We start from the raw sequence: 27,232 nt of genomic DNA on the forward strand, positions 1-27,232 counted from the left end.
TGGTTAAATTTTTTGCCAATATTTGAAAAACTTACAATAGTGTCATCGATTCATGAGGAGAGGAAAACAAAGTGAAACGTTCAAACATTCAAGGTGAAACGTACGAAAGTTAAGTATCGTGGTATAAGCATGTTAAAGAGTTTTCACTTATACACTTTCTCAGATTAATAAGAATTGATTAGAAAAATTGAGAGAAGGCGAATAGGGGAAAACACACTTTGTCGTATTACAACAATCTCCATTAACATTCATTAACCCATTAAAAACTTAAATTTTCACAAAGTTAACTTTTCCGCAACAAGGTCAAATGAATTATATTCAAGTGATAGGAGGGGCCTTAGATTTATTGTACCCACAATGTTATTCACTCGTTTACTTTAGATTTAAAACTACATCTGGGGACTCTTTCAGAGCTTACTACATCAACTACATTAGCGATCTCAAAAATCAGTAGTTGAGTTCGATAAAAAAAACAACAATTAGCGTTAAAATCTGAGTGGCTGAGAACTGAAGAAAGGTGCATTCACATCCGAAACGTCGAAGACAACTCAAAATAAATAACGAAAGCGCCATCAAGCCCACGAAGGAGTTAAATTATGCAAACCTTGTTTAAATAATTAATTCTTTTTTTATAGCAATTTTGCGAAATTTGCAATAAATATTTTGATTCTTTATTTTAAATGCATTTTGTTTGATTCCTGGTACCAATAATCACAAAAATTGTTCTAGATTTTAAACCGAAAAAAATTGTAAAAAGGTTCGATGATAAATAATTGAGGACCATGCATCAAAAGGGATGTAGCCTCATTTTTTGAAATTTAAGTATATGCAAACTTTAAAACAAATCGCAGTAATTTATTAATACTTTTTTTTAAATCAAGTTTAAGTTTAAATAAAGAATATTAGTAATTATTACTGCGATTTTTAAAAGTGCATCTACCTTAATTTAAAAAATTGAGCTACATCCCTTTTTGATGCAACGTCCTCAATTGTCCTTTTGAAGAAAAGATTCTGGCAAACCTTTTTATTAAGTATTTGTTAAAAATGAATTCATAGACGTTGAGAACACGAAATTCTAAACATTTTATTAAAATGTTAATTACTTTTCAGCTCACTCAATAATTTCTGAATTATTTTTAATTAACAAAACAGATTGCACTATGAAAACGTTTTAGAAACTGCTCCTTTCTAAAAATGAACCTATGTGCCTAGTAATTAGAGAAAAGGTGAGTTTTTTTTATTCTTCAATCGACCCTTTTGCCCCTACAATCAGTTTGTCAAAAACCGTTTCTTTAAATTAAGTAATGGGAAAACAAACTTAAATTTAAGTGACGTGTAAACACAACAAACAAGGTCGTTTCGTATAAAAAGGTATTTTTTATATATGAAATTTATTTATGTAAAAAATGGAAAATATTTGACAAAACATTAGGACATAAATAGAGGTTAGTTTTATATGTTTAGTTGCAAATATCCTAAGCAATTTGCATAAATACAATTACAATAATACTAGAAATAGTAGATGTTAATATTGATATTCGTTTTTTTTTTTTGTTGAGGACAGGGCACCAATCAATTGTTTAATTATTATTCATATGTAGGTATGTATATATTATAACTTTAAGGATTGCATCACCTGCAAAAATACTTTGTTTCCGAGAATAACAAAAGAATCAACCATTTATATTTGAAATTACACATAAATAATAAATGATTTGTTTTAAATTAAGTAAATAAAATGCATTTTTTTTAATAACCAATATTCGTCCAACGACAGCAAGAAGTAGCTGGATAAAAAAATAATATTAAATTAAGAACAATGAAATTATTGTTCATCCTTGTCCTTGGCACCGTGCTTCAGGATTCTTGTGAATTCAATGTAATCGAAGAGACCATGTTTAATAGGTGCTTCACGGTACATTTCATCAACCTGATAGTAAAAGTAAAGAATATTCAATAAGAAATCCTAATCATTTAGTTTTATATACTAACGTCTTCATCAGTGAATCGATCACCCATGGTAGTCAGCAATTCCCTAAGACGGTCTTCTGGCAAAACACCATTGTTCTCTTCATCAAAACAACCAAAGGCATTTTTGATGACATCCTCAGGATCAGTTCCTTGCAAACGTTCTCCGAACAATGTCAGGAACATAGTGAAATTAATTGGCCCTGGAGCTTCGTTCATCATTGCCTCTAGGTAATCATCAGTTGGATTTTTGCCCAGAGAAGCGAGCATATCATGTAAGTCTTCTTTTTCGACAAAACCATCACGGTTCTGATCGATCATGTTGAAGGCTTCTTTGAATTCGGCAATTTGTGCCTGATCGAACATGGCAAACACATTCGAAGTGGCGCGTTGGGCGCGTTTTTTGGTGGTAGCACGACGGCCGGCAGTTTTACGGGAAGACATTTTGCTGTAATAAATGTTACAAAAAACAAATTAGACGTTTAATCTTGTTAGTGTATGAAAAAAGCTTATTAATTCTAAGGCTTTCAAAATGTGAATGAAAAATTTATGAAATTAATGTTAAATGTTAGCTGTTAATGAAAAAAAAAAAAAAAACTCGCCGTGCTGACCATACGTCACCCATCAAAGATTCTAAGCCCTCTCTTCAGTGCCAAAAAGTCAAAAAATAAACGAATTTTTTAGTTTATCGTGATTTTAACTCAGATTTGTTTTTGATAAATACGCTTCATAACAACTGTATATACAATTTCCTGCAATTGGAGTCTAAAATACAAGCCATTTGGTAGGTATTTCTTAAGTTGTATTTCTAAGTCCTATTAAACGTAGTTTTGGTTTGAGAGTTATTAAATGGTCATTTTAAGGCAGCCATTAAATACATTCGACTGCGAAAGTCTTAAGAAATCTACTGTGATCTTATTTCAAGTCGAAAAATTTGGAGGCCCTGCAAACTTTTTTTATGGAAAGGTTTATAGAAGCTGCAGAACTACCACCTCAGAAAATTTTCATTGACTTATGAAAATACTAATCCAAAAGCGAAAATGACGTTCATGAACCAAAGTATCTATAGAATTTTTAATTTTTTTTTTTTCAAATTTTTGTTTACAAATACTTTAGTTTCAGTTTCATGGATTTTTTCTCACTATCCTTCTGAGTATTTGTTTGTGTATATCAGTGTTAAGCCTACGGTTGAAACTATTGTCTTTAAATTTGAAAGCTAATAATAAGGTAATGAACAATTAACGATTATTTCTGCGTGAAAGGAGACGGGCCATTTTTGCAGAGTCCTCTGGGAACAAAGTTTCAATAATATCAAAACAATGCAAAGTAATTGTTCAATTTTAGCATTGCCAATAAATTTTTGCTATCAATATTCTTTAAGCAGTAAAATGTGAATTCGTGATATGGCAATACATGGACTGCTAAAAACTGTAGTGGTCCAAGTCAAAAACCAAACATAAATTTATCAGGGTGTCTAAAGAGATGTGTATAACTTCAACTCAATATTTCTCCGAAATCACTTTCTTGACTTGGTCCAGTAGTTCAAGATTTTTGTTTCCATCCTTGCAGTCACACTGCAGTCTCCTGTTAATTTCATATAAAACGGTTTCAAAATTGTAAAAATCCATCATTTCTCATTTTTATTTGTCAGTTCAAAGATTTGTAAAAAGCAGTACCACAGACCTTATAAAATAATTTTGTTTGCTGTTTTTGAACCTCAAAATCCCCAACATTCCATACTGACTAAAAAAATGAAATTATTTCTCACGTTCCGCAGTTAATAACTTCACACAAAAGTGAATTTCGTTCCCACAAAAAAGTAAAATTGGTTCTCACATTCAATGGGAATTGACTTTACTAGAAAAGAGTGAAATAATTTCCCACTGAAAGTGAAGTTAAGGCTTAAATGTGTCTTGTCTTAGGGAAAAAGACCCCATACTCAGTTAAAAATACGAAATTGTTATTACAATTACAATAAGAATTACCTAGTATTTTTTTGATGTTTATTTTATAAAGGTTAAGTTAATTTCAGTCCACTACCAAAAGTTTCTTTTGTGAGCAAATTAGTTTTTATTTTATGAGACTCTGTATGTCATTTTCAAAAACGACATTTATTTCAAAGGGGCTGTGCAATATACTGGCATAAATATTATTATTTTGCTTTTATTAGATTCAGCATTAAAAAATACATTGCGACCACGCACATGAAAATTCTCACTTTAAAATAAAATTTCTGTTTAAACTCCACAATTTGTCTTCCACCTCTTAAAGGAGCATATTTTCTGCCTAGATATTTGTAAGGAGGTGGTGGGCTATTTGTTTTTATGACGGATAAAATGTTATCACTGAACCATTAATTGCCTAGGGCTTTCCTGTTGTACTACAGAAAGAATGACTTCAACTTTTGTGTAGTCATTGTAATAGCATCACCTGGTTTTTAATCTCATTTAATCTATCATTAAAAAATACATTAAAGTAATTCCTTGAAATGGAAACATAGGCTTAGATTGTACTTTATATTTTAGTGTACTTTATAAATATTCATCATTTTAAAAGGAAATAGAATGATGCAATAAAGTTTTATTAGATATTTCGTATACAATTTCAAAGCATTTTTGTCAATTGTAAATCTTAAAAAGTGAAAGAAAAACATATTAACATTAAACCTTTTGATTTTTTCTGGTTTAAGTTTTAGTAGGTTTTCTTTGAAGGATTTTCATATTTTCAAAACTAACATACATGCAGAAAAAATTACAATAATAAATTCAATATAAAAATAAGTTTATTTCTTTAAAACGATCCAGATTTTTAAATATTTAAATTCAAAGTTATTTTTCCTTAAAAGTATACAGCAGGAATAACTGAATGAAATGTTAATCCATGGCTCACATCAATTTGCAAGTGAACTACGTTATCTGGTGATATGCCACATGACCATTCGGGAGTTTGGAACTGCAATGATGAGAAAAAAATGGCCATCTTCTTAGAACTAACAGTACAAGAAGCCTCCAAAGTTCCAGATTCACGTCTTTTTGCATTTGCTTTTATTTTATTCACATCTAAATTTTTATATCGTGTGGTGATGGTCATAAGTTCAGTTTCAGCTGCAACACTCATTTCACCATTACTTTTGGCATAAAATGTAATTGATGGCGAATGATTTTTCAATTTATCAATATGACTTCGAATTGTTCGATTTGATGCAAGTGTAAGGAAAATATCCGAGTTTGGAATTTCCGGCAATGGAAAAGCAACCCAATCGACTCTGGGTATCACATCAACTGGCACATCATGAACAATTTGACGATATCGATCTGAAATACTCGATTGCACTTCCATGTCGATTGTGAGACATGGATATTGAACATTTGTTAGTTTTATTTTGCAGTATTTTGCCCCTGTTCGTAACGCCATTATAGCTCGGGCAAGATTAGTGGGATTAAAAGATAGCATTATGTCTTGATGTTGATCATTCACCCCTTCCATTAGATATTCAGTGAAATTTTGTTCTGTACAAATCTCTGCCCAAACTAGAGGCGATGTATTTCCTGTGTCTTCGTTGACAATGAAGTAGATTTTTTGTGAACTTATTTTCATAATGCATTTCTTTGTTAGTTTTGAAAGTGTTAAGATGACATTAAGTAACTCTCTCATGACGTGTTGATCGTGTATTACGGCTCGAAATTTCATTGTTTGTTTGTTTTATGTACTCGCAGTGTTCTTATTATATACACAATTCATTGATTGAGTAACGAGAAAGAAAAATTGAAAATCAAAATTAGTACAGAAGAAGTGGAACAAACGTAGTTATTAAATTGAAGGAATGTGAAATTAGCATCTGCTTGTTGTCAAAGATAAGCTTGAGGTATACAAAAAAATATACTTAGCACAGTAGAAACGCTTGTTCTTAAAAAAAAAGCAGGGTAAGGAAGCGAAAGAACAAATATTCTGGCTACCTTTATTGAATTAAAGGAGATTATTCTCTTTATTTTACCTTGACAGTTGACTTTTCCCGGCTAGAGCTTTACCCTTAAATATTTGAAGTAAACGGTGGCGATAATTTAAATACAATTGCACCTTAAGAATTTTTTGAGTATGTATCCGCTAAGAATATTAGCGTACACAAGAAACTTGTCTTACTTTACAGTTTTATTAGATTCTTAGAAAATTGCTTGGATTTTGGCCTAGTTTGGATTAATATTTTTAATTAACAAATTATTTGGACAAATAATATAATGGAGAGCTTATTAATAATTGACAGTTATTTCCTCCAAGCATAAAAAATAAGACTTAAAAGATTGAAATCTGAATTCAGCAGGTATAAAAATGTAACAATGATCATTCTTTCCATTTTTTCATTTATTTTGTTGCTGATTAATTGTGTCTGCTGTACATTTTTTGTATTTTTCACTTAAGCAGCAGATTAAAAAAACATCGAAAAGTTTATATTTCTATCCCCTACGGAGAGATTCCAAGAAACGCTTCGAATTTTTACATTCATTTTCGATTTGTTCGTTCGATTTGATAGACAGAGAATCTCGAGATCCATATTTTTATATGATGTGATGTGATGTTTTACAAATGCACATGACATACAGTGCTGAGCAAAACATAAGTAACATAAGCAACCCCGGAAGTATTGTACCAAATAATTTCATCATGATGGAAATCTTTAACCGTTACATATTTGGTTATTTCTACAATTTTGACTCTAAAGATTTTTTTCTTAATTTGTATTTTAATTATTAAAAAAATAAGAATCGAAACATACTTAAATGCATACTAACATACAATAACATGTAGCTTTAAATAATAAGAACAAGCCTATGTATGTGGTGACCCGTTATGCATTTCAATTAGAAACAAAAATAAACTGAAGTCTTTCTATGTGTACATTCATATCGACTTGTTAATATTTTGTATATGTATTCAATAAATAAAAAAAGAAGCAATTCCAAAGCTTAAATAATAAATGCTTAGTTGCAAAAGTCGGCCAAACCTTCACTTAAAACGAAGCACAACAAAAATCATTGACATTTAAAATCAAAGAAAAACCTTCAACTCTATAGCCCTAGAAGGTAAAAAGAAAATGCCCTTGGCATGGGCTTTATTGCACATAACAAACATGGATTAAATGTTTTTTTTTTGTAAGTGTAATGAAAAATAATCGTTTAGATTGACTTTTCTAGCACTTTTCGGTATTATATTATACGATTTGGAAGAATTATCGTTGGGAAAATTCTAATGTTTGTTGTTATAAAATCAGAAGAAAGGCATTTTAAACCCCTCTCGAATAAGGTATAATTTGTGTTCGTGACGCTTTAAAGTTTAAAAAATTACCTGGGAAAAACTTAACACAACTACTCCCACGGCAGATCATTAATCTGAGTCGTAACTACGATTAAGTTGATTATAGTTCTTATGTCTTGAGAAAGTCATTGTGATTTATATTCATGCTATTTGAAGGAACTTTTTTTTTGGTTACAGGATAAAAAATAATATAAGAAACAACACCATTTTAATCTTGTAGACGTTAGGAATCGAACCCAGACCTCTGGCGTCAAAGTCCATCGCACTAACAATAGCACCACGGGCTCAAATTAATTTCGCACACACAAGAAGGGTTGAGTGCTGTTAGTCACAAGGTTTGCTCTATAATGAGTTGCATGGTATGACATGTCATGCCACAATAAAAGGATCTTTGTTAAAGAAGAATTTCATTTTTTTTTTTAAGTAGACGCCTAAGTAAATACCGAATTTGAAAGTAAATACATCACGAGGTGACCTTTTTTCAGCGATAGTGGGTCTACGTCAATATAGAAAAAATAAGTGAGCAATTAAGTGCAGAAGAAATCTTTAAGACCGTTTCTTTTGTTTTCACTTCTCTTAGCATTTGTCTCATTATGCGTACGACAGGGATAAACTTACAATTTTCTTTGCAAATGAAGATGTCAGATCCACTTAACGTTTTTAAGGTTTTGTCAATCAATCAAAATGGATGAACCCCTTGAAAATATTGGAGGTGTCTGAACTTGAACTCAGAAAGTCATGGTATAGAATCCATCGCACTGATTACTACGTCAACGAGTAGTCAGGGTGTTGTATGGCCTTTGATTTTCTTTTAGAACACCTCAACAAAAACAATGTGCACAAAATAATTTGTCTTGTCCTACCCAAAATGCAAGGTTAATGTAACATTTCAATGGACTAATAAGGGAACGATAAAAATTGAGAGAAGACCATGATCTTGTCCTTTAGCATATGAACCCATATGTACTTGTTCAGCAAATTGAAAAATAAATACTTCTTTCTTTTAACGGCCAATTTCTTCACATAAGTCCTAAGTCAGCTTAGTACCCGGTCTAGCTAGACCAGGTCCTAGCACTAGTACTCGGTCCTTAGGAAAAGTTAGGACCCGAGCATTTCTTCACATATATAGGACCTGATCTAAATTTACAACGCAGTCCTAAGATTTAATAAGTATAAAACTGGTCTAACTGTCATTCTGACAATATTTTGATTTTTAAAATAATTAATTTTGATATTTGAAATAATTTATTTTCACATTTGAGGGAATTTAACAAAATAAAGAAACACTTTTTTTCAAACGAAACAATACCCAAGAAATTAATAAATCTGGCCGATTTCTCTTAAAAAGAATAAAACTCATTGCTTTTTTTTTCACGTACTAACCGCTAGACTACCGATTTTGAGGTCCTAACAAATTACGAATCCTAACTAATACTCGGTACCAATTTGACAGTACTAGGGCTTAGTAATTTTGTGAAGAAATAACTTGGTACCGATTTGAGTACTAACAATTGGTATAATAACCAGGTACTAGTCGATTTTAAGGATCTAGCTAGGACCAGGTCCTAACTAGTACTCGGTCCTAAACTGACAGTTTTAGGACTTAGTACTTGGGTGAAGAAATTAGTTGATACCGATTTGAGTACTAACTTTAGGACTAGGACCGGTATTAGCGTTAGGACTCTGTGAAGAAATTGGCCGTTAAAGTTTCTTTACTTTTAGCTTATGAATTCCAACTGAAGAAATTTTGACGTAAACGCTTTAGCAAACACTCAGAGTGAATGCTTAAGTTGAGAAAAATCTTAACTGGAGTAACGACTATGAATTTCACCCCAAGTATGCCTAACGTCCGTGGATGAAATCTGTCAGTGATGTTTTGATTCGATGAATTCAAGCTGTTACTACATTCAAATAGGCAAACTAATAAACTAGGCAATCCAATATAGTTTTAACTATTCATTGGTCGTATGCAAAAATATGAGTTCAAGCTCTTTACTTTTTACAATCAATTTTCTTCAGATCGATCTCAATGAAATACTCTGAAAATTGAGAAAAGACCTTGATCTTATCTTTGTGCATATATGACCCAATATGTACTTGTTCAACAAATTGAAAAATAAATACTTCTTTCTTATTATAATCAATTAGGTTTAAGCTTTATCTACATTTTCACGTAATAGCTTTGCATACAGGGATCTGGTTTGTAATACACTACTGGAAAAAATTAAGGGATCAAAAAAAAATTCCAAATTTTTGTTCAAATTTCAACAGGCCGTAACTTCGAAAGAAATGGTCGTACAAGAAATCGATTAAAAGGAAATTGTAGCTCCAAGTGTCTAGTTTTTGGATTGGAAAATTTTTTTTTAGCTTAACCACTATAAGGATCGGATACTTTGTTCATTTAGCTTTAATTTGGTTTTTTGAACATCTCGATACGTCCACTTCTCGCCGAGATATCGGTCTTCAAATGGAAAAGGATCCTTTTGTGTTTGATAATCGATATCTCAGCAACCAATGATCGCACAGAAAGTTAAAGGTGGGTTTCAAGAATTTGAATGAATTCTCCTTAACGGCTAGCCATTGCTTTTCCAAAAAAAAATTTTTTTCTTATTTTCACATGAATTTGAAAATGCAACAAAAAAAGGGCTTTTGGTGGTTTTTTTTGAAAATCGAGCGCTAGATCAAAAATATTGAGGAAACCACTAATGTTAAGTGTGCCTTTTACAGTTCAATATGTCCACAAAAACCCTACAAAAAATCAAATTAATCCAGCCAGCCGTTTTTTTGTTTCACTCGATCGAATTTTTGAAAAAATTAAAGGATCACGTTTTTTGCTCTGAAAAGCTCAATTTTCTTTTCTCATTTTGTAATGAGAAAAAAAAATTGTTTTTCCTAGCTTTTTCTACATTTTTGCTCCAGAAAAAGCTTAAATTTAAAACAAAACAAAATTCCAAAAAAAAAAAAAAAAAAAAAATCAAAAAGTGGTTAAGCTAAAAAAATTTTTTCCACGCCCGTAGACCAAAAAAAAAAAACTAAAAAAAATTTGAAAATTTTTTTGTTGCTGGTTTTTCTACGATTACTCAAAAACCGCAGAGGTTAAAAATTTTTAAAGTTCTAATCCAAAAACTAGACACTTGGAGCTACAATTTCCTTTTTATCGATTTCTTGTACGACCATTTCTTTCGAAGTTACGGCCTGTTGAAATTTGCCCAAAAATTTGGAATTTTCTTTTTTGATCCCTTAATTTTTTCCAGTAGTGTATTATTGTTTAAAAAATACGATTCTTACAGACAATACAATAAAAATGAAAGCTGATTGATAACTCCACGAATTTTAAGATTCTTATTGAAGTTTGCACAATCAGTATAAAAAAAAAAGTAAATTTGAAATGCAAAACGACAGTTACAAACATAAAAATAAGTATGAACGTATTTAACATTCGCGATAAGTAAATAAAATATATCTAAATGAGTCACATAAAAAAGGTTTTAAAATCACATAAAATGCCACCGGAGTTCATCGTCCATTCAAACAAATTTGCAAACCTTATATCAATCTCAATTCAACCCAAATTTAATTGTGATTCATTACAACAACAAAAAGCAACCAAAATTTATATATTTTCACAAAGAAATCTTCCAAGAATTCACCCAAAAAGAAATTGCTTATGAATGAGGAATTTTGTTGTCCACAAGTCAAACCAAACCCAGAGAAGCAAGAAAAAAATGATGATGACTCAGAGGTTAATAATTTTTTTTCCATTTTTTTTTCTCTTTATGTTTATTTCAAAATTGCATTGATAGGTGATTTTTTTTGTATCGTTTTTTGGTACACGATAAAAATACCATATTGAGAAGTAAAATCTAGTTAGTGGGATTGGATGGAGTTGATTACGAGATCTTTTTGCAACCATAAATGGAAAGAAAAACATTTTTTTCTTGTGCATGCATATGCAACCAATTGACCGCAATCGACAGATGTTTCATAATGAAAAATCGAGTATAAAAATAGAAATTAACAATAACTGCAACAATTTGTTTTGTTTAAATTGATAAAATATCGATTAGAAGTGATTAATTAATGAGATAATGATAAAAACATGATTCAAATGGGGAAAAAAACAATAGCGAGAATGTTTTTATGTTTTATTAAAAAAAAACTTATGAATTCATAAAAATGTCTATTAAATGGAATTATAATAATAAACTTACCTAATTAGTTAGTTTATATCCTTTAGAATTATTATAATAATTTTAATCTTATTTCGCTTTTGAAACGAATTTTTATTTAACTTTTTTTTTATTTGTTCGGCAGAAATTTTCAATTTTCACTACGTACAAGGGCGAGTGGCGAACGTCAAATAATGTATGACATTTTGGTGCCTTTGTGTGTGACAAATACAAAAGATAAAAAAAAGTGGGATTGGCTGGAGAAATTGTGGAAAAGAAATGGAGGCAAATGAAATTATGCAAGATAAAAAGAGACGACAGTAGGAAGATTCGATTCGATAGTCGATTCTCGTTCGATACTCTTGTACTAGATCAGATTGTACTAGATTGGATTTGTAGTAGAGAATTGATGAGAAATGTAGTAGAACAATTGTGCTCATTTTTAAGGAACGTTTTCATCAGTTCTAAATAATTAAATAAAATTGAGCACAATAATTTTGTTTATTTTTTTTTCTTTCTAGGGCCATTTGTTTTTGAATAAACTATACAAATTGTTTTTAAAACCATTAAAAAAGCTTTCTGCATCATCGTTTTTAATTTTGTAGTAGGAAAAACTGTCACAAAATGAGTTTGAAAATTTTCACTTTTTGACGTTTGGCAAAAAGTGGCCGTACCTTAAAGTATGAATTCTCTTAAAATTTCAGAATAGAATATAAAATTCTGTTTTGGAAATTTTTTGAAAATGTTTATGGACAATATTATGTATTATTTTTTTTTTATGAAATCAAATAACGTACTTTGTTTGGAAGTTAAAACAATTTAAAAATGCCCTTTTGTAATTTTAAAAACAACTTTTTAAATTCTTTTAGCATTTCTTATAAAATATGAGCAAGCTTGTGTGTCCTAGTCGTGCAATTATTTTTTGTAATAAGCCAAAAATAACGTTATGTTTTTTTTTTTGACGTGATAACGTCTTATAAATCGATGAACCATGCCAGCCACCACAAAAAAGTGACGCCATTTTCTAGCGTTCCACTCTCGCACTTTCGCAGTGCGTTTATTAAAAATAAACTATTAGAGTTACAAAAATCTTCTCTGGCTTATTTGAAAGATAATAACCTAAAGTTAAATACATTTGAAGGATTTTAAAAAATTCTATCTTTTAATAGGGTAAATAGGGGTAAAACAAAATTTCAAAAAATTGGCTATTTTCTAAACGCGACAATGTAAAGAGTTGAATTTTTTTTAATCAATAGATAAATTTATTGCAAGACTGACAAATGACAATGGTATTAAAAAAATTCTAAAAAAATTCAAAACCAAGCTATTAATGGTTTTCTAAAACTAAAACATGAGGTAGACCTTTGACAAAGTACTGACTATAGGTAGGGGAATTTTTTTTTTGACAATTTGAAAAAAGTCATTCGAAAGATAATATAAAAAAAAGTAAGGGATCTGATACGGATTTTTTTTAAGTCTCTGCGTTTCGAAATATGAATTTTTGAAAAACACCTACATAGTTTGGGGTATTTTTGGGTGAGTTTTTATTTTTTTAAATTTTTGTGCGCATACATGTCCAAAAAATTGGTATTTCAAAATGGTTTTTGACCGAATAACGGGAAAAACAAGTTTTTTTGTCCCAAGTTTTTTTTTACCGTTTTTTATTTTTTCTTTAACACATAAATAAATGAAATTTATATTGTAAATAGATAATAAACAGGACTATATCTGTGCAATCAATTTTGTAGTCACAATTTTGAGATAACGGTAAAATAAAGTTTTATTATTCAACGGGTTCTATCTTTTGATCTAAAGCAAATACAAATTTGATTTAACTTTACTGAGCATCCTGATGATGTTACCTTTCATTTGGTAGATCACACATAAGACATAACTGTTCATTCACTACAAGCTACACAATGTTAAATTAAAAAAACTTGCGAAATACCTCAAAACACCTGTGGAGTGAACATGAACAGCCACCAGTGTGGGAAGTACCGCAATTTCAGTTTGGAATTTTGACATGGTTGGCTTAAAAAAATTCTAACTTTTTTCTAGGCATCGCAGAAATAAGATTGAATAGTCATATGAAAGGGGAAATTATAAGCTTTTACATGATATACAATTTTTTATAGGCTGTCTAAAAAAAATTGATTCAATAGCGTGAGAACATGAAAATATATGTTTTTTTGTTTGCTTTTTTTGATGAAAATTGATCAAGTTCAAAAAAATCTAGCTCTTTTTGTAGATATATAAATATTTTGAGCTGAAGCATAAGCTTTCAGGTGCAATAAAAAAATGAATTTTTGGTTGATGGAAATGATTTTTTCACTTTTTTCATAAGAAATGATTGTTTTTAATAAATTATTTTAATACTTTTTGCGCATTGTAAAAATTAAAAAATGGTTTTATTATTTAGAAGGAATATTTGGCTTTTTAATGGTATAATTTTTTTTGTAAGCTTTTAAAATAAAAAAATTAATATAATGAGAAAAGAAAAAAGGTAATTTTTTTTAGCTTTTTCTTGTAAATTATGATTGTTTGAAATAAATAAACGCTTCAATTGACTTATTTTAAAAGCACACAACCTGTTTTCTCACGACGTTATCACAACCTCTTTTTAGCACAAAACGAAGTTTGTCATTTGATTTTTTATTAAAAAAAATTTTTATAAAATTGTTAGAAAATCGGAATTATAAAAATTATTTTATGATTTTTTAAGATATTTAAAAAAAAGTTGATATGCCATTTTTAAGAAAATTTTAATCAATACCTAAAAACGAAAAGTCTCGAAAAAAATTAATCAATCCATTTTCAAAATATGGATTTTTGAGAAAAAAAAAATTAAATTTTAGTATTACGGTTACTTAAAAGCCTTGTAAAAAAATTCGATTAAGTCAGCTTAGTTGTTCCAAGAAATAAAAAAAAAAATTATTTAAAAATGAAGTCATTATAATTTTATACACAACACATATGTACACATTTTAATCAAAATCATAAGAGCCGTTTTAATAAAAAAAATTACATTTCATCGTAATAGATTCTTCCTTTATAGTAATATAGTCTACAATAATTTTTGCATTTTATTGAAATTTTACTACAAATTTTCGTCTTTAAGGACTATTAAAAATACTGAAATACGAAATACAGGGATTGGAATCTTTTACATACCCTTGAAAATAATTTTTCTTACACCGGTGAACATATTGTCACAACCTTTGGAATTAGGTCTTTTTCAATACAAAAAAAAAAAAATAAAATTTTGACTTTTAAGAGGTTGGTAACTTGAAAAAAGTTTTTTTTTGTTATAATTTTTGAACTAAGGGTGGGCTAACCAAAAAAAGTGATGTAATTTGTTGGACTTACTAAGGTTAGTTCAGAAAGGTCTAAAAAGTTCTATTCGTATACTGAAACCATCTTATATTTTGTTGTTACTTTTGAAAAATATTTCGATAGATTATACTAAGAATATAGCTTTTCTAGGTGCTTGTATGAAAAACCAAAAAAATCATTGATTTTAATGTTGTGGTTTTTAAGGTGAAATGGAACAAATCAACTTAAGCTTCTAAACAGGAATGTTATATGGACTATATTTAATCAAATAAGAATTCTAAGTCAAATAAATAACATTTGAGGCACAATGCCCATACTAGTGGATTTACTTTTTCTAAATTTTAAATTAAAAAAGGTCACTGTGGTGTATGCGTACTATTTTTTTTTTGTGGTGTATAAAAACTAATGCTTCTATAATTTTTAAACTAAGTGTAGGATAGCGAAAATAAAAGTTGAGCTATCCTGGGCTAACCTTGGACAAACAAACCACGGTTTTAAACTTACGATTTTTTCAAGGAAAAAAAAGTTACAATTTTTTCGGTTTCTGATATGAAAAAAGTTTTTTGTTGTATACTTTGAAAAAATAGTAGAATAAAGAAAAAAAAAGTTGGGCTACCCTGGGCTAACGTTGGTCAAACGAATCATAGAGCAAACCACCAATTTTTACACTGAATAAAAAATTGTTTTTTGTGATTTTTGAGGTGAAATAATTCCGTTATAACTTAGAACTATGGGTGGGCTAGCTGTACAAATTAATTCGATCATAAGGACTTAAGTCAAAGAAAATCTTTGTTTACATTAATTTCAAAGTTAAAGTTATAAATGAAAGTAGGAAATATCCATGTACTTAATTACCAAATGTAAGAATTCTTTTTCAGCTAGTTTTATATTGCAAAAAAAAATGGTTATTCCTTTTCTGTCTTCCTCTTAAATTAACCACTTAGGACCAGATTTATCACTTGGATATTAAAAATTAATATAAATACAAAGGAGTGAAGTCAACTTACGCATTTAATACTACACAATTTAGCCACTTTCTTACTTAAGCCCTTTGAACCAAAGAAGGAGTTACACTAGACTAAGCTATGGCGATAAACCACACGAAAGTGAAAGAAATGTTATTGTATTGTATGTTATTATTATTAATTAGAAAACATATTTTTTATGTTTGTGCAATAAGGCACGAATGTGGCTTTCATATCCTTTTTGTTTTATTTTTTACCGACTTCCAAAAAGGAGGAGGTATTCAATTCGTCATAACTTTGGACTGAGTGAACCAATTTTGATAATTCTTTTTGTACTGCTGGCTGCAGTGTGGTCCCATTTCAATTTCATTCACTTTTAGCCATAGGAACTATTTTAAAAACCATAAAACCCAGTTTTATCCAACTACAAAATATAATTTTGTTTGCGGTTTCATTCATAATATTAAGTACCAACATCACTTTGCTATTTTGTTTGCATCTCCTTGCAGTTACGTTACGTGTGCTCAAGTTACACCTAATAATTCATAACACGTAACCAATTTATCTGATGGATCTAAGTACCTACACGAAAAGTCCTCTATCAATACGTATTTAAAGTTAATTACGAACTTAAATAATAAGTCAAGAATTCTATCAATATTACGTGATAAATATAATTTACTATTGTTGAACATGTAAGTTCATCATTCGTTTCGGTCATGGTTGCTTAAAACGTTCTCCTACAAAATAAAAAAAAAAAAATAGAACTGCAAAAAATATAAACTCTCAACAGACTAACACATAACACAAGATACCGGATATTGTCAACAGTAGAAATGATTGTATGATCGATGTATCGAATTCCATACTCTACTCATTGTCCAATATTATATACGACTTCGAGAAAATGTTCCCTTTCTATTTCAGAGATACATCGATGTCAAGCAAATACCCTTTCTAGAAACGTTGAGATTCGGATACGGCTGAGTGCATCTGATGATTAATTTTTATTTTCTCTTTTGTAAATCTGTCAATCGAGAAATCACTGGTGGATTTCTGTTCGATCGTTGATCTTTACGCCAACGATAGATAGATAGAATATTGATACTCTGTTGCAAAAGTATTGCATTGCATCCTACAGGTTTTTGTTGGTTCACTAGAAGGTATACACAGCAATCACACTGTACCTCTCTACTGAAACCGAGATTGATGCAAGATATTCTAAGGAAGTGAACGTCTCCCGAGTATGATGCTGATGCTGGTGCTAGATGTCTTTTCTTGTGTAAGAAGTCGTTCTTTGGTCTTGGTTTAGTGCAACGGATTAATTATCTATCGGATGTCGGAGTTTTATGATGTTTAATATGCTCTAGTTAAAAGAAGAAGAAAAAAAAATCAAGGTAATTACGTATGTTTGGGACAAGAATCACATTCCATTTTAAGCCGGAAGCATAAAACACTTTGAAAGATATCACGTATACACCGAGTATGTTAGTTCATTAAAAGTTTAATGGGAATATCTTTGTGAGAAATAGAGTAAAAGATCAAACCGAACACGTAGTGACATAGTGCCATTTGAATACACATTCTGAAACAGTATTTCAAACTAGCAGATTTTGTTGACAATTTTTTACACACAAACGAAGAATGGGCTTTTGGTTTTGTAATATGTATATATTTTGTATAGGTACTTTGTGTTTCAGCTCCATAAACCATTCGTTAACAAAATCAAACATAGCATAGTGAAAAATTTAAAAAAAAATTACTACATATTTACCGGTATCTTGTCCTTCCTATTTATGAATATTTCTTAAGTACCTATTATAAAACCAAAAATCTGTGCCTATTTCTCTGTGACCATGCTTACTATTGCGAAGTAATTCAATTCATAATTTAATTCAGTACCGCCGCCAACTAGCTGAGTGGTAGTAACGAAGGACCCGTAAACATGTCTTGGAATCCCTTTCAGAATTAGTTAGTATTAAAAAAAAAAAAAAATATTTATTAATATGTATTGTATAGAAAAAAAAAACCAAAAAATTTCAAAATCATTTTACAAAATTTGCGCAAAGTGTTTTATTAACAATTATTATTGATGAAGGGTAAAAAATGTATAGATAAGTTAAGAAAAAAAAAAAAAAAATTAAAATTACTTTTTTTTATCCTTAGCAATCATTTGTTGTTGTTTCCCGCTCAAAATTTTACTGAGCTAAGTACTGAGTTACCAATAAAACACGGCTGATAATGTGTTGTTACTTTTTAAAAAAGTTTGGATAGGTTATATTAAGCATGTAGCTTTTCTAGGTCTTCATTTATGGCAAACAAAAAAAATATCAATGACTTTTACGCTTAAAAAAATATTTGTATTTTATGGTTTTTAACGTGAAATAAAACAAATTAACTTAAGCTTTTTAAGAGGAATGTTATATGATCTACATACAATCAAGTAAGAATTTATAAGTCAAATAAATAATATTTGGGGCACACCCCAGTGGATTTACTTTTTTCCAAATTATAAATTAAAAAGGTCACTGGGGTGTATGCTTACTATTTTTTTTTTTTTTCTAAAAAAACAATGAAACTAGTTGGACTTTGTAACCAACTATAGTTGGGATAACGAAAATAAATGGTGAGTTAGCCTGAACTGACTTTGGGCAAACGAACCACACACGGGTGATGAATCAACGATTTTGACACTGAACAAAAAAAAATATTTTTTGTGGTTTTTTATGTAAAAAAAATAAAGCTTCTATAATTTTGTAACTAAGGGAATGATAACAAAAATAAAAGTTTGGCTATCCTGGGCAAACAAATCACGATTTTAAACTAACTATATTTTCACGAGAAAAAAACTATTTTTTTTTTCCGAAATGAAAAAAAGTTTTTTTTTTGGGAAAAAACTGTCGGATTTAGTTGGGCAAGCGAACCACAGTGAAAAATCATGAATTTTTACACTGAACAAAAATTTGTGGTTTTTGAGGTAAAAAATTGTAATTTTAGAACTAAGAATGGAGTAACGAAAAAGAATGTTGGGCTTTCTTGGGCAATCAAACCAGACAGGTTTGAAAAAAAAATTGCATTTGGGGTGCCGACTTCACATAGTCTTACCTAAGGGCAAGTATTGGTTTCGTGTCAAAAAAAAATTTCGAGGTTTTAATCAAAACTAACATTATGATGATAGAGAAGTCAAAAAAAGTGGGTTTCGTCATGACGTCCGTCGGTGCGTCCGTGCGTCCATCTGTACAAGTAGCTACAGCCTAAACGGGTGGACGGATTTTCTTGAAATTTGGTATAGATGTTTCTTTCATAATTTCCAAGGTTTTTTTTTTTTTTTTTTTTTGTTTTTTAATATCTCGCTTAGAACGTATACCTCCCATACAAAATTTTTGATTTATTGCAATTTTTTCGAAAAACGGCTCTAACGATTTTGATTAAATTTAACATGTTTAGTTTTTCTCTAAAAATACGGATAATGGAAATATGGTATGTTTCATTTTTTTAAACCACTCATGTCGGTCGGCTCTTCCCTTGAATCTTTAATTAGTTATTGCAATTTTCTCGAAAACGGCTCTAACGATATTGATTAATTTTTTCATACGTAATATTCAAAGCAATTGCAATAAAACAGCATTTTTATTTTTTCTCAAAAAAAGTCAAATAACAATAAAAAATATTTTTATTTAACAAAAATATGGTCTTTATGTTATAAACCAAATTTCTTAAAAATTCATATAGAGGCAGCTCATATAATCTACAAGTAAACTAACATAAAAATGCTTTGAACTGCAAGAGCTTTTTATTTGATATTAGGTTTAAGATCTTTGCTATTTAACAGCATCTTTAATCGTCATTTCTAGCTAAGCAAACTTTAAATGCACTTTTTCTTTGTAAAAGCGCCGATAAATGCTGGCAGACTATCGTTTCCGTCATCACCATGACTGGTGTTAGTGTAACCTTAATATGATTTTTTGAAGATTCCTGGTTTGACTTTTTTTCACTGCCGATGAAAAATTTTTATACAATATTAATTTTACACCTTACTGTCATAACAGGTTTCTTAATCCAACTGTCAGAAAATCCTCTTCAATATGCCAAACTCCCAAAGACATTCCCTTACAAAAAAGACAACCTAAGAGAATCCCTTATGTTTTCAAACAACACTAACTAAAAATTAAAAAAAAAAAAAAATACTTTCAAAACCAAAGAGAAACAATATCTCTCTCACATCTATTTACATTATTTCCATTTTTTCCAAGTCAACTTTAAAATATTTTTTCAAAACGCAAAAAAGTAAATTTGTACTACCTGCGACCTGACTACTGTGCGCATGTGGTAGAAATATATAGAAATAATATTATTGTTGTTCTATGTTCTTTCCCAGTTGAACAAATACAACCATTTTTTTTCTCTTAGTGAGTCAACAACCAAAAAATCAGCAAACTAATTTAAAATCGGTCGTAATATCCGCGAGATACTCATACTTTTATTGGTTATGCAAACAGAGAAATACGTAATTAATAAATTTTGCCGCTTCACTTAACCAGATTCTATGATGTGATGGGTTGGGTAGTAGTTGGTTGGTTATATGAGCTCATACTGCTGTTTTGGGGAGCACGAGAGAAATTAAGAGTGATACAAAATAAAAGATGGGGAAAAACTCGATTTGAGTTAAATTGGGGGACGGGTGTGGCGGGTTGGGTTTTGTAAATAAAAATACAAAACACCTCAGTAAACAATACAGAAAAAACGAAAGAGTTTTTCATAGAAATAGGGATGCCAACTGTTAAAAAAAGTATGGAGTTGAATTGTCAATGTCAAATGCTCAGTCTTATGTATTTATTCGAGCCTCTTACTCACCTGCGTCTGCGAATTGCGAATGGTCGCTAAATTTGACCTTTCATTCGTACATATGAATGAGTAGTCGCAAAGAGCTGCTAACTGTAATACAAAAAGTGAAGTTAAATTAAAAGTGAGCTAGGCGCACACATGCGATTTTAGTCGCGCGATTTTTCAGTCGCAAAAATGGATCACAAGGATTTTAATGGCTGTGAACACACATGCTTCTCGCGATTAAAAATTTGAAAATTGTGTCTACAGTCATTGAAATTGTTGTCATCTAGTTTGCGATTGCGCGATTATTCAGTAGCAAAAATGGATCACAAGGATTTCAATGGCTGTGAACACACATGCTTCTCGCGATTAAAAATTTGAAAATTGTGTCTACAGTCATTGAAATTGTTGTCATCTAATTTGCGACTGAATAATCGCTCAATCAAAATCGCATGTGTGCGCCTAGCCTAAGGCTATACTTAATCATTTATTAACTTAATTAAACAATTGAAATAAGAATAGGTTAATATTTGTTTATATATTATCTACAGAAAAGGCTTGAAAAGAATTATTCGCAGACTGCTATTGAAATCGTACATAGTTAGTAAGGAGTATGAAAGCCATTTTAAAACTTTCATACCTACTTTCCCAAGTTTTTTAAGTAAGACTTTTAAACATATTTTCTTTAGAAAAATCTGAAATATTGCAGATATCAAAATATTATACAAAAATCTTTTCAAAATTTTAGCTCGGATAAATTTTGCAAATTTGTATGTGAGCTAAGCTGGTAGTGTTTAAAAAGTGAATTTCAGGAAATAGCATAACGATCCGGTATGAAGATGTAAGTATAAAAGTAAACTCTAATAAATACAGGATTGGAAGATCTGGCTAGTGAATTAAGAAGAAGAAGATTGGTTTTACAATACAAATTCTATATACTACTGAAATCAGTAAAGTAGAAGGATAAGCACCATATTTAATTGGACTTGTTAAATTATTGATTTAATATAGCTTTTTATGGCCTTTAGTCCAAACAAAAATATAGTGCTTATTCTTCTACTTTACTGATTTCAGTATAGTATATAGAATTTGTATTATAAAACCAATCTTCTTCTTCTTTAGAATCGGTTAATTTTGTTTTCAACATTCGTGATTTGACCTTGATCGTAGACTTGATAAGATATAACATGGTTCTTATATTTTTTGTGAGTCACTATTTTGACGTTTTCATGTTTATAAAAATTTGTGTTCAAAAATATCTAAAACATATTCTCGAAAAAAAAAAATGCTTAACATATAGAACATAAGTTTATTCCTATGTTCCCAACACCACAGTATAGTAACAATTAAGTACACTTTTTTTTAAGCGGTCATTTACAATAAACATACCAGTTTATTAAATCTGCATTTTAAAAGCATGCTAAATGTTAAAAAATAACTAAAACTCCTATTAATGAAAATTTTTATTAAAAATCTGCATTTTAAATGCACACAAAATGTTTAAAAAATCAAAACCATTTTTAAAAACTGGCGCCCAACAAATGACTAGTATTGGTTTATAATATAGGGTTCTTTCTTGATCTAGCAACGAGTTGCGAGTTTATCCTAACAAATTCAACAATTTTAGATATATGTTTTTTAGAGAATGAGCTTTAGTAGAACTGGCCCTTATTGCAATTTTCTAAATCTATTCCAACAAACACTTTTTGACTTGAATTCCACTTATTCTCTCTTGAAAAAATTTAGAAGATTTACAAAACTGGCGCCCAACGTACAGTCTTATCCTTTGAAATTAAAAGATTTCAAACTCAAACTATTAATACCTATTAACAAACCATAACTGGCGCCCAACAAATCGTAACAAATGTATTGTTTTCTTCTAGATCATCTAAAAACATTGACAGTTTATCATCATCTTCTTTCAGAGCGAATTAGACTTGAACAATTCTCGTACTATGGCAACCCTTCATAGAAACAAAATATATTTTTGAGAACAAGAGAAACCCATCCCTCTATCTATACTTTACTATCTAAATTTTTTATTATTCTCTCTTTCATATCACGAACCAGAGAGTATCAGCAAGAGTGCACTCCATCTGACAACAACAAAGCGAATCATGAAAAACGAAAGAACCAAGTCCAAGTGAATTCCGGTGTGGTTGGTGCGCGCCGCGTCAAATCTATTCGCCGCATATACAAAACTATATCGAGGGCGAACCACGGCAAAAACAGCGCACAGCTCGGTACACCGTACACCAAATCGTACACAAGGTTTGAGATACACAAAAAAAAAAAAAAAAATAAATTAAACAAAAAAAATAATTTATCAATTATTTTATTTACTTCATAAATTTTCGTCGGTCGCTGCCGTGACGTGAATTATATTGTGTGTTGGATTTCTCGAGTGCAAATTAATTTTTCAAATTTAATTTTGATTGTTTTCAAAAAAAACGAGAAAAACAAAGTTCATTTTTGCTTGAGTCAAATAATTTAGCAAATTGCATTTTAAGATTTTTATTTCTACCTACCTACATCATAGAAGGTATACCTAGTTAAACTATCTGACACCTTGTGTCTGAGATAGATGTTCGCCGTGTCGTCGTCGTCATTTATTTCTTTTTTTTGTGCAAATAGATTTTTACTTGCTAACTTAACAACTTCCTATTACCCACAACTATTCCTCCTGTGCGCTTCCCCTTTTTTCTTGTAGTTATTTTGTAATTATAGTTATTTTGTTTAATGTGATAGGTAATAGATACGGTTCCGGTTGCCGTAACACCGTTATAGATGTAATTCGTTTTTTTTTTGTTCGAAAAAGTGCTTAATTCGATTAAAAGATACAAAAAGAGGAAAATCAATAAGCGTATACAAGTCAATTATATTGTGAAAAAGTATTTTGCTTCTTCTATTTCGTCTGTTGAATTGCATTGCTATTCCATTTTGCTGGGGATATACCGAAAAAGAACGAAAAAGTATTGTTTATTTTATTCTTGAGAATTTGCATGGGCATCTTTTTCTAAGGACGTGCCTATGCAAGAAGTTTTTTTTCGCCTAGACGCCTAGAATTTTTAAGTTCCACTCAAAAGGAATCTCATTTTAAAAACTTAGTTTCGTTTTTTCTGAATTTTTTATGTTAATTCAAAAATCGCAATCTCGAATTTAGTGGAAATATAATCTTTTTGGATTTTTTGATACCAAATAACAACAACAACAGCAGAAGCTGTAGCAACAACAGGAGTGTGTTTTGTTCGCTATGCTCTCTTATATGCTACCAGTAGAAGAGAAGCCATCAGAGACAACAATAACAACAACAACGACGACGACAACCGCTATGACAGTGTCGCCCCCTTCTATGCAAGTTGATGCTAGTAATACAACAATACAAAGTCTTCAAGTCCAAAAGACACCTGTTTCAATTGTCAAAGGATCAACCGCACCCACCAACAATCAACATCATTCACAAGAACAACAACAACAACAATATCAATCATCACAAACAACAACAACAACAAATATGATGAATGTAGGAGGTCGAAATTTAAATTTAAACTTAAATCTTAGCAATAAACTAAATCAAAGCGGCAATGCGCTTCTATCTGCGATAATTGAAAAGAACACCACCACCACCACATCATCATCTGCATCTGCATTAGCAATGAATAGCAATAGCAGCATTGCTAGCGATGACAATGACGATGATGGATGCCACAGCTTTGACAACTGTGATGAGAACACAAAACTACTAGATGCTAGCGAAAAGATTTGCGCAAATGGAAAAACTTTAGCCTCGGTTACAGCGGCTGTTGCTGCTTCCGTTGCCGACACGTCAACATCATCAGCCATTTGTCTGCATGGTAGTAACCACAATAGCAATAATAAGACAGCGATAAGAAGTAATAGTAACGGGAATAATAATAATAATAATAGTATTAGTAGCAGTTTGAAGGGGGGTGGCGGCAGCAGCGTTGGAAATAGTAGTAGTTGTCATGATTGTATTGAAGAGGAAGAAGTTGGAGATACCTGTGATGAGGATACAGAGACTGGCGGTACAAGTGACGGTGATAGACGTAAGCAATTGAAGAAAGTCAAACTTAGCAAGATAGGTGCAACCAAGAGTGTCACGTTGAAAAGGTGAGTTTTAATGCCCACAAAAGTTTTTTTTTTTTTATTTTAAAAGATTTATTGTTGATTTTTTTTTTGATATAATAGTAATTTTTGAGAAGGGGGCGTTTTTATGTGGGTACAGTAAGATATTTGAACAACCTACACGAGAGGATTAAAAAAAAAATCAGTTTGATATTTGATCTTTAATCCATTTGATAATAAAAACTGGCGCCCAACGTGGGATTCTGATGATTCGTATCTAGTAAAAATATTTACTCTTGAAAATAATCTCAAAAAGATAAGGAATCAGCTCTATTCTTATATCTAAAATTTCCGCTTTAGAAAAACTATGAATGAAAAAGGTGAAGAATGGGCGGAGAGAACATTTCTGTTATAGCTTACTTATGGAATAAATATGAATTGTCTTCTAACAAGTTATTGTTTTCTTGTGGTTTTATTAAAAACAACCTCGATCCATCCAAACAATTATTATAACCTACTAATTTAAAGCACCCCACGTTGGGCGCCAGTTATTGCTATTAAGTAATGAAAATTGGAATTTCTCATTTTTCATTTATAAAGGTCATTAAAGACTTAGAATAGAAGTTAGTTACACGAGAAGAGTAAAAAAATATCAGTTTAAAATTTGATCCTAAAAACATTTGATAATTCGAACTGGCGCCCAACGTGGAATTCTTAAGAATCGTATCTGGTACACAAGTGTGCAATTAAAGTTTTTCTTTGGCAAGGAAGAATTGGAGCAAGAATGCTTTAAAATAACTTATCTTCTCGTTACAATATGAAGATGGTGAAGAGTAAGACGGGGAGAACATTAAGTTATAGTTTTTTTTTTTTATGGATATAAAATTACTTAAAAAGTAAGTAATTTTTTTTCTTTACGGTCCTAGTTAGTATTATCATCGAAGTTATTTTGAAACTTCGATGATAAAACTGACTAAATCTAAAACGAAAACGATATACCTATAAAACGAATTTTGAGAATCCCACGTTGGGCGCCAGTCATTACTATAAATGAATGAAAATCGAAATTTAGGTGTCATTTACAAGATCAATTCAATACTAAAGTTTTAGAATTATGAGATTAAGGGGTAATAACACTTTTTAGGTACGAAATCGAGTGTCATTTTCAATAGCGTATAACACAAAGGAAAAATACTATTTTCTTTTGGAGTGAAATTAGTTTGATAAAGTCTTTCAATAGGTAACAGAAGGCTAAGGTGAAATTTTTAATGATAAAATGACGGTGGCCTATATTAGGGTGATCACAAACTCCTGTTTTTTCATCGGGTGACCAACTAACTCCTGAATTTTTTAACCGATCAGGCTGAAATTTTGTCTGTAGTTTAACAATACTAATCTTAAATCTAAATTTAAGTTACAATTTTATTTATATAAATTGTTGCTTCTAGAGCGTGTTGGTATTTTTTTCTTTTTCGGATTTAAATTAAAACAACTTTGATGCTAGACCTGAGTGCACCTTTTTTGAATAATCCCACGTTGGGCGCCAGTTTAAATACTTTCATTTACAAAGAAGCCAAGTCTGCAATAAAATAGTAGTCAATTTACTTTGACTTTGGAGTAAGTTGGAGAGTTTTTTTTGACAAACATCTATTGAACTAAATAAAACTCAACAGCATTACGTGCGCTCATCATTATCTTTCGAGCTCTTGACGTCCCGTTAAATATCTATTTAACAAAAGATGTTTTCCTCTCTTTTAATAATTTTGCTTAACTGGCGTCCAACGCAATCTTCGTTTTTTATGGTGTAGATACAACAAGATAATTAAAGCAAGGTTTTTACAAAACCCTAACAATTGTGCTGCTACTATTGATTACATTTTCAAAAAATCAATAAATGAATTTTTGATCTTTTCTTAAAGCATGGTTTTTATTTGTGTTCTCTGTTCTTATTTCCTAGTAAAAAAAAAAGATTTTTTATTGGATTTCTAACAAAAAACTGTCAGCCAAACATAATATAATTACAACTTCATTAGGCTTTTAGACACTCCCAAAAATCAGTCTCCCGTGTAGGTTTTATGTTTCGATCTCCACCACAGACTTCACAAAGATAAATTGAAATTCTCTATATACGGCAATTTCATGAATCACCTATCTAGTTTTTATATTTTTAGACTTAAACTATAGTTTTTTTTGGCAACTCTTTGCAACGAAAATGTCAAGTGGGCGCACTTCCATAAAACACAATTTACTTGAATCAAGGGCGAAAAACTGGCACTAAGGTCGATTTGATTCATATATTATTGCAGATTTGTTGCATCAAATAAAAAGTTTTAATGTTTTTTTTTTTCTGGGTAGGTATCACAAATAAATGTGTCAATAACCAATTTGTTGGAATCAAATTGCCAAACAAAAAAAAAAGTTTTCAAACACATGTTGAATATTTTAGTTTTTAGCTGCAACTGTGTCATGTTTCAAATGCACTTTCATGTACAAACAAAAACGCCTCCTGGAGTGTTGCTTCAAATTGTTCTAGTTTAGTTTTTTTTTTTTAATTGAAAAACATTGAATGCTGAA

At 30.4% G+C, this 27,232-nt stretch overlaps 3 protein-coding genes across 3 annotated transcripts in view; 1 reads left to right on the forward strand and 2 right to left on the reverse strand.

Annotated features, from left to right (window-relative positions):
• Nucleotides 1-1,357: 1,357 nt before the first annotated feature.
• On the reverse strand, nucleotides 1,358-11,657 carry LOC129908321 (myosin regulatory light chain sqh). Its single transcript, XM_055984737.1, has 3 exons — nucleotides 11,490-11,657; nucleotides 1,993-2,416; nucleotides 1,358-1,930 (listed from the first exon to the last, which is right to left on the reverse strand). Exons 2-3 carry the CDS (start codon nucleotides 2,410-2,412, stop codon nucleotides 1,826-1,828), a joined length of 525 nt encoding a protein of 174 aa, XP_055840712.1. The 5' UTR covers nucleotides 2,413-2,416; nucleotides 11,490-11,657; the 3' UTR covers nucleotides 1,358-1,825.
• LOC129908320 (checkpoint protein HUS1) lies at nucleotides 4,743-5,690 on the reverse strand. Its single transcript, XM_055984736.1, has one exon. It carries the CDS (start codon nucleotides 5,656-5,658, stop codon nucleotides 4,807-4,809), a length of 852 nt encoding a protein of 283 aa, XP_055840711.1. The 5' UTR covers nucleotides 5,659-5,690; the 3' UTR covers nucleotides 4,743-4,806.
• An 11,200-nt stretch (nucleotides 11,658-22,857) lies between the features above and the next one.
• The window catches only part of LOC129911272 (uncharacterized protein DDB_G0283357), a 112,753-nt gene continuing 108,378 nt past the window's right edge, over nucleotides 22,858-27,232 (forward strand). Inside the window, exon 1 of the mRNA XM_055989001.1 lies at nucleotides 22,858-24,703. Within this exon, the coding sequence (XP_055844976.1) occupies nucleotides 23,826-24,703 (878 nt within the window). The 5' untranslated portion in view covers nucleotides 22,858-23,825. The remainder of the gene's footprint in view (nucleotides 24,704-27,232) is intronic.

This window comes from Episyrphus balteatus, chromosome 2 (assembly GCF_945859705.1).
Source record: "Episyrphus balteatus chromosome 2, idEpiBalt1.1, whole genome shotgun sequence".
Taxonomy (NCBI): Eukaryota; Metazoa; Arthropoda; class Insecta; order Diptera; family Syrphidae; genus Episyrphus; species Episyrphus balteatus.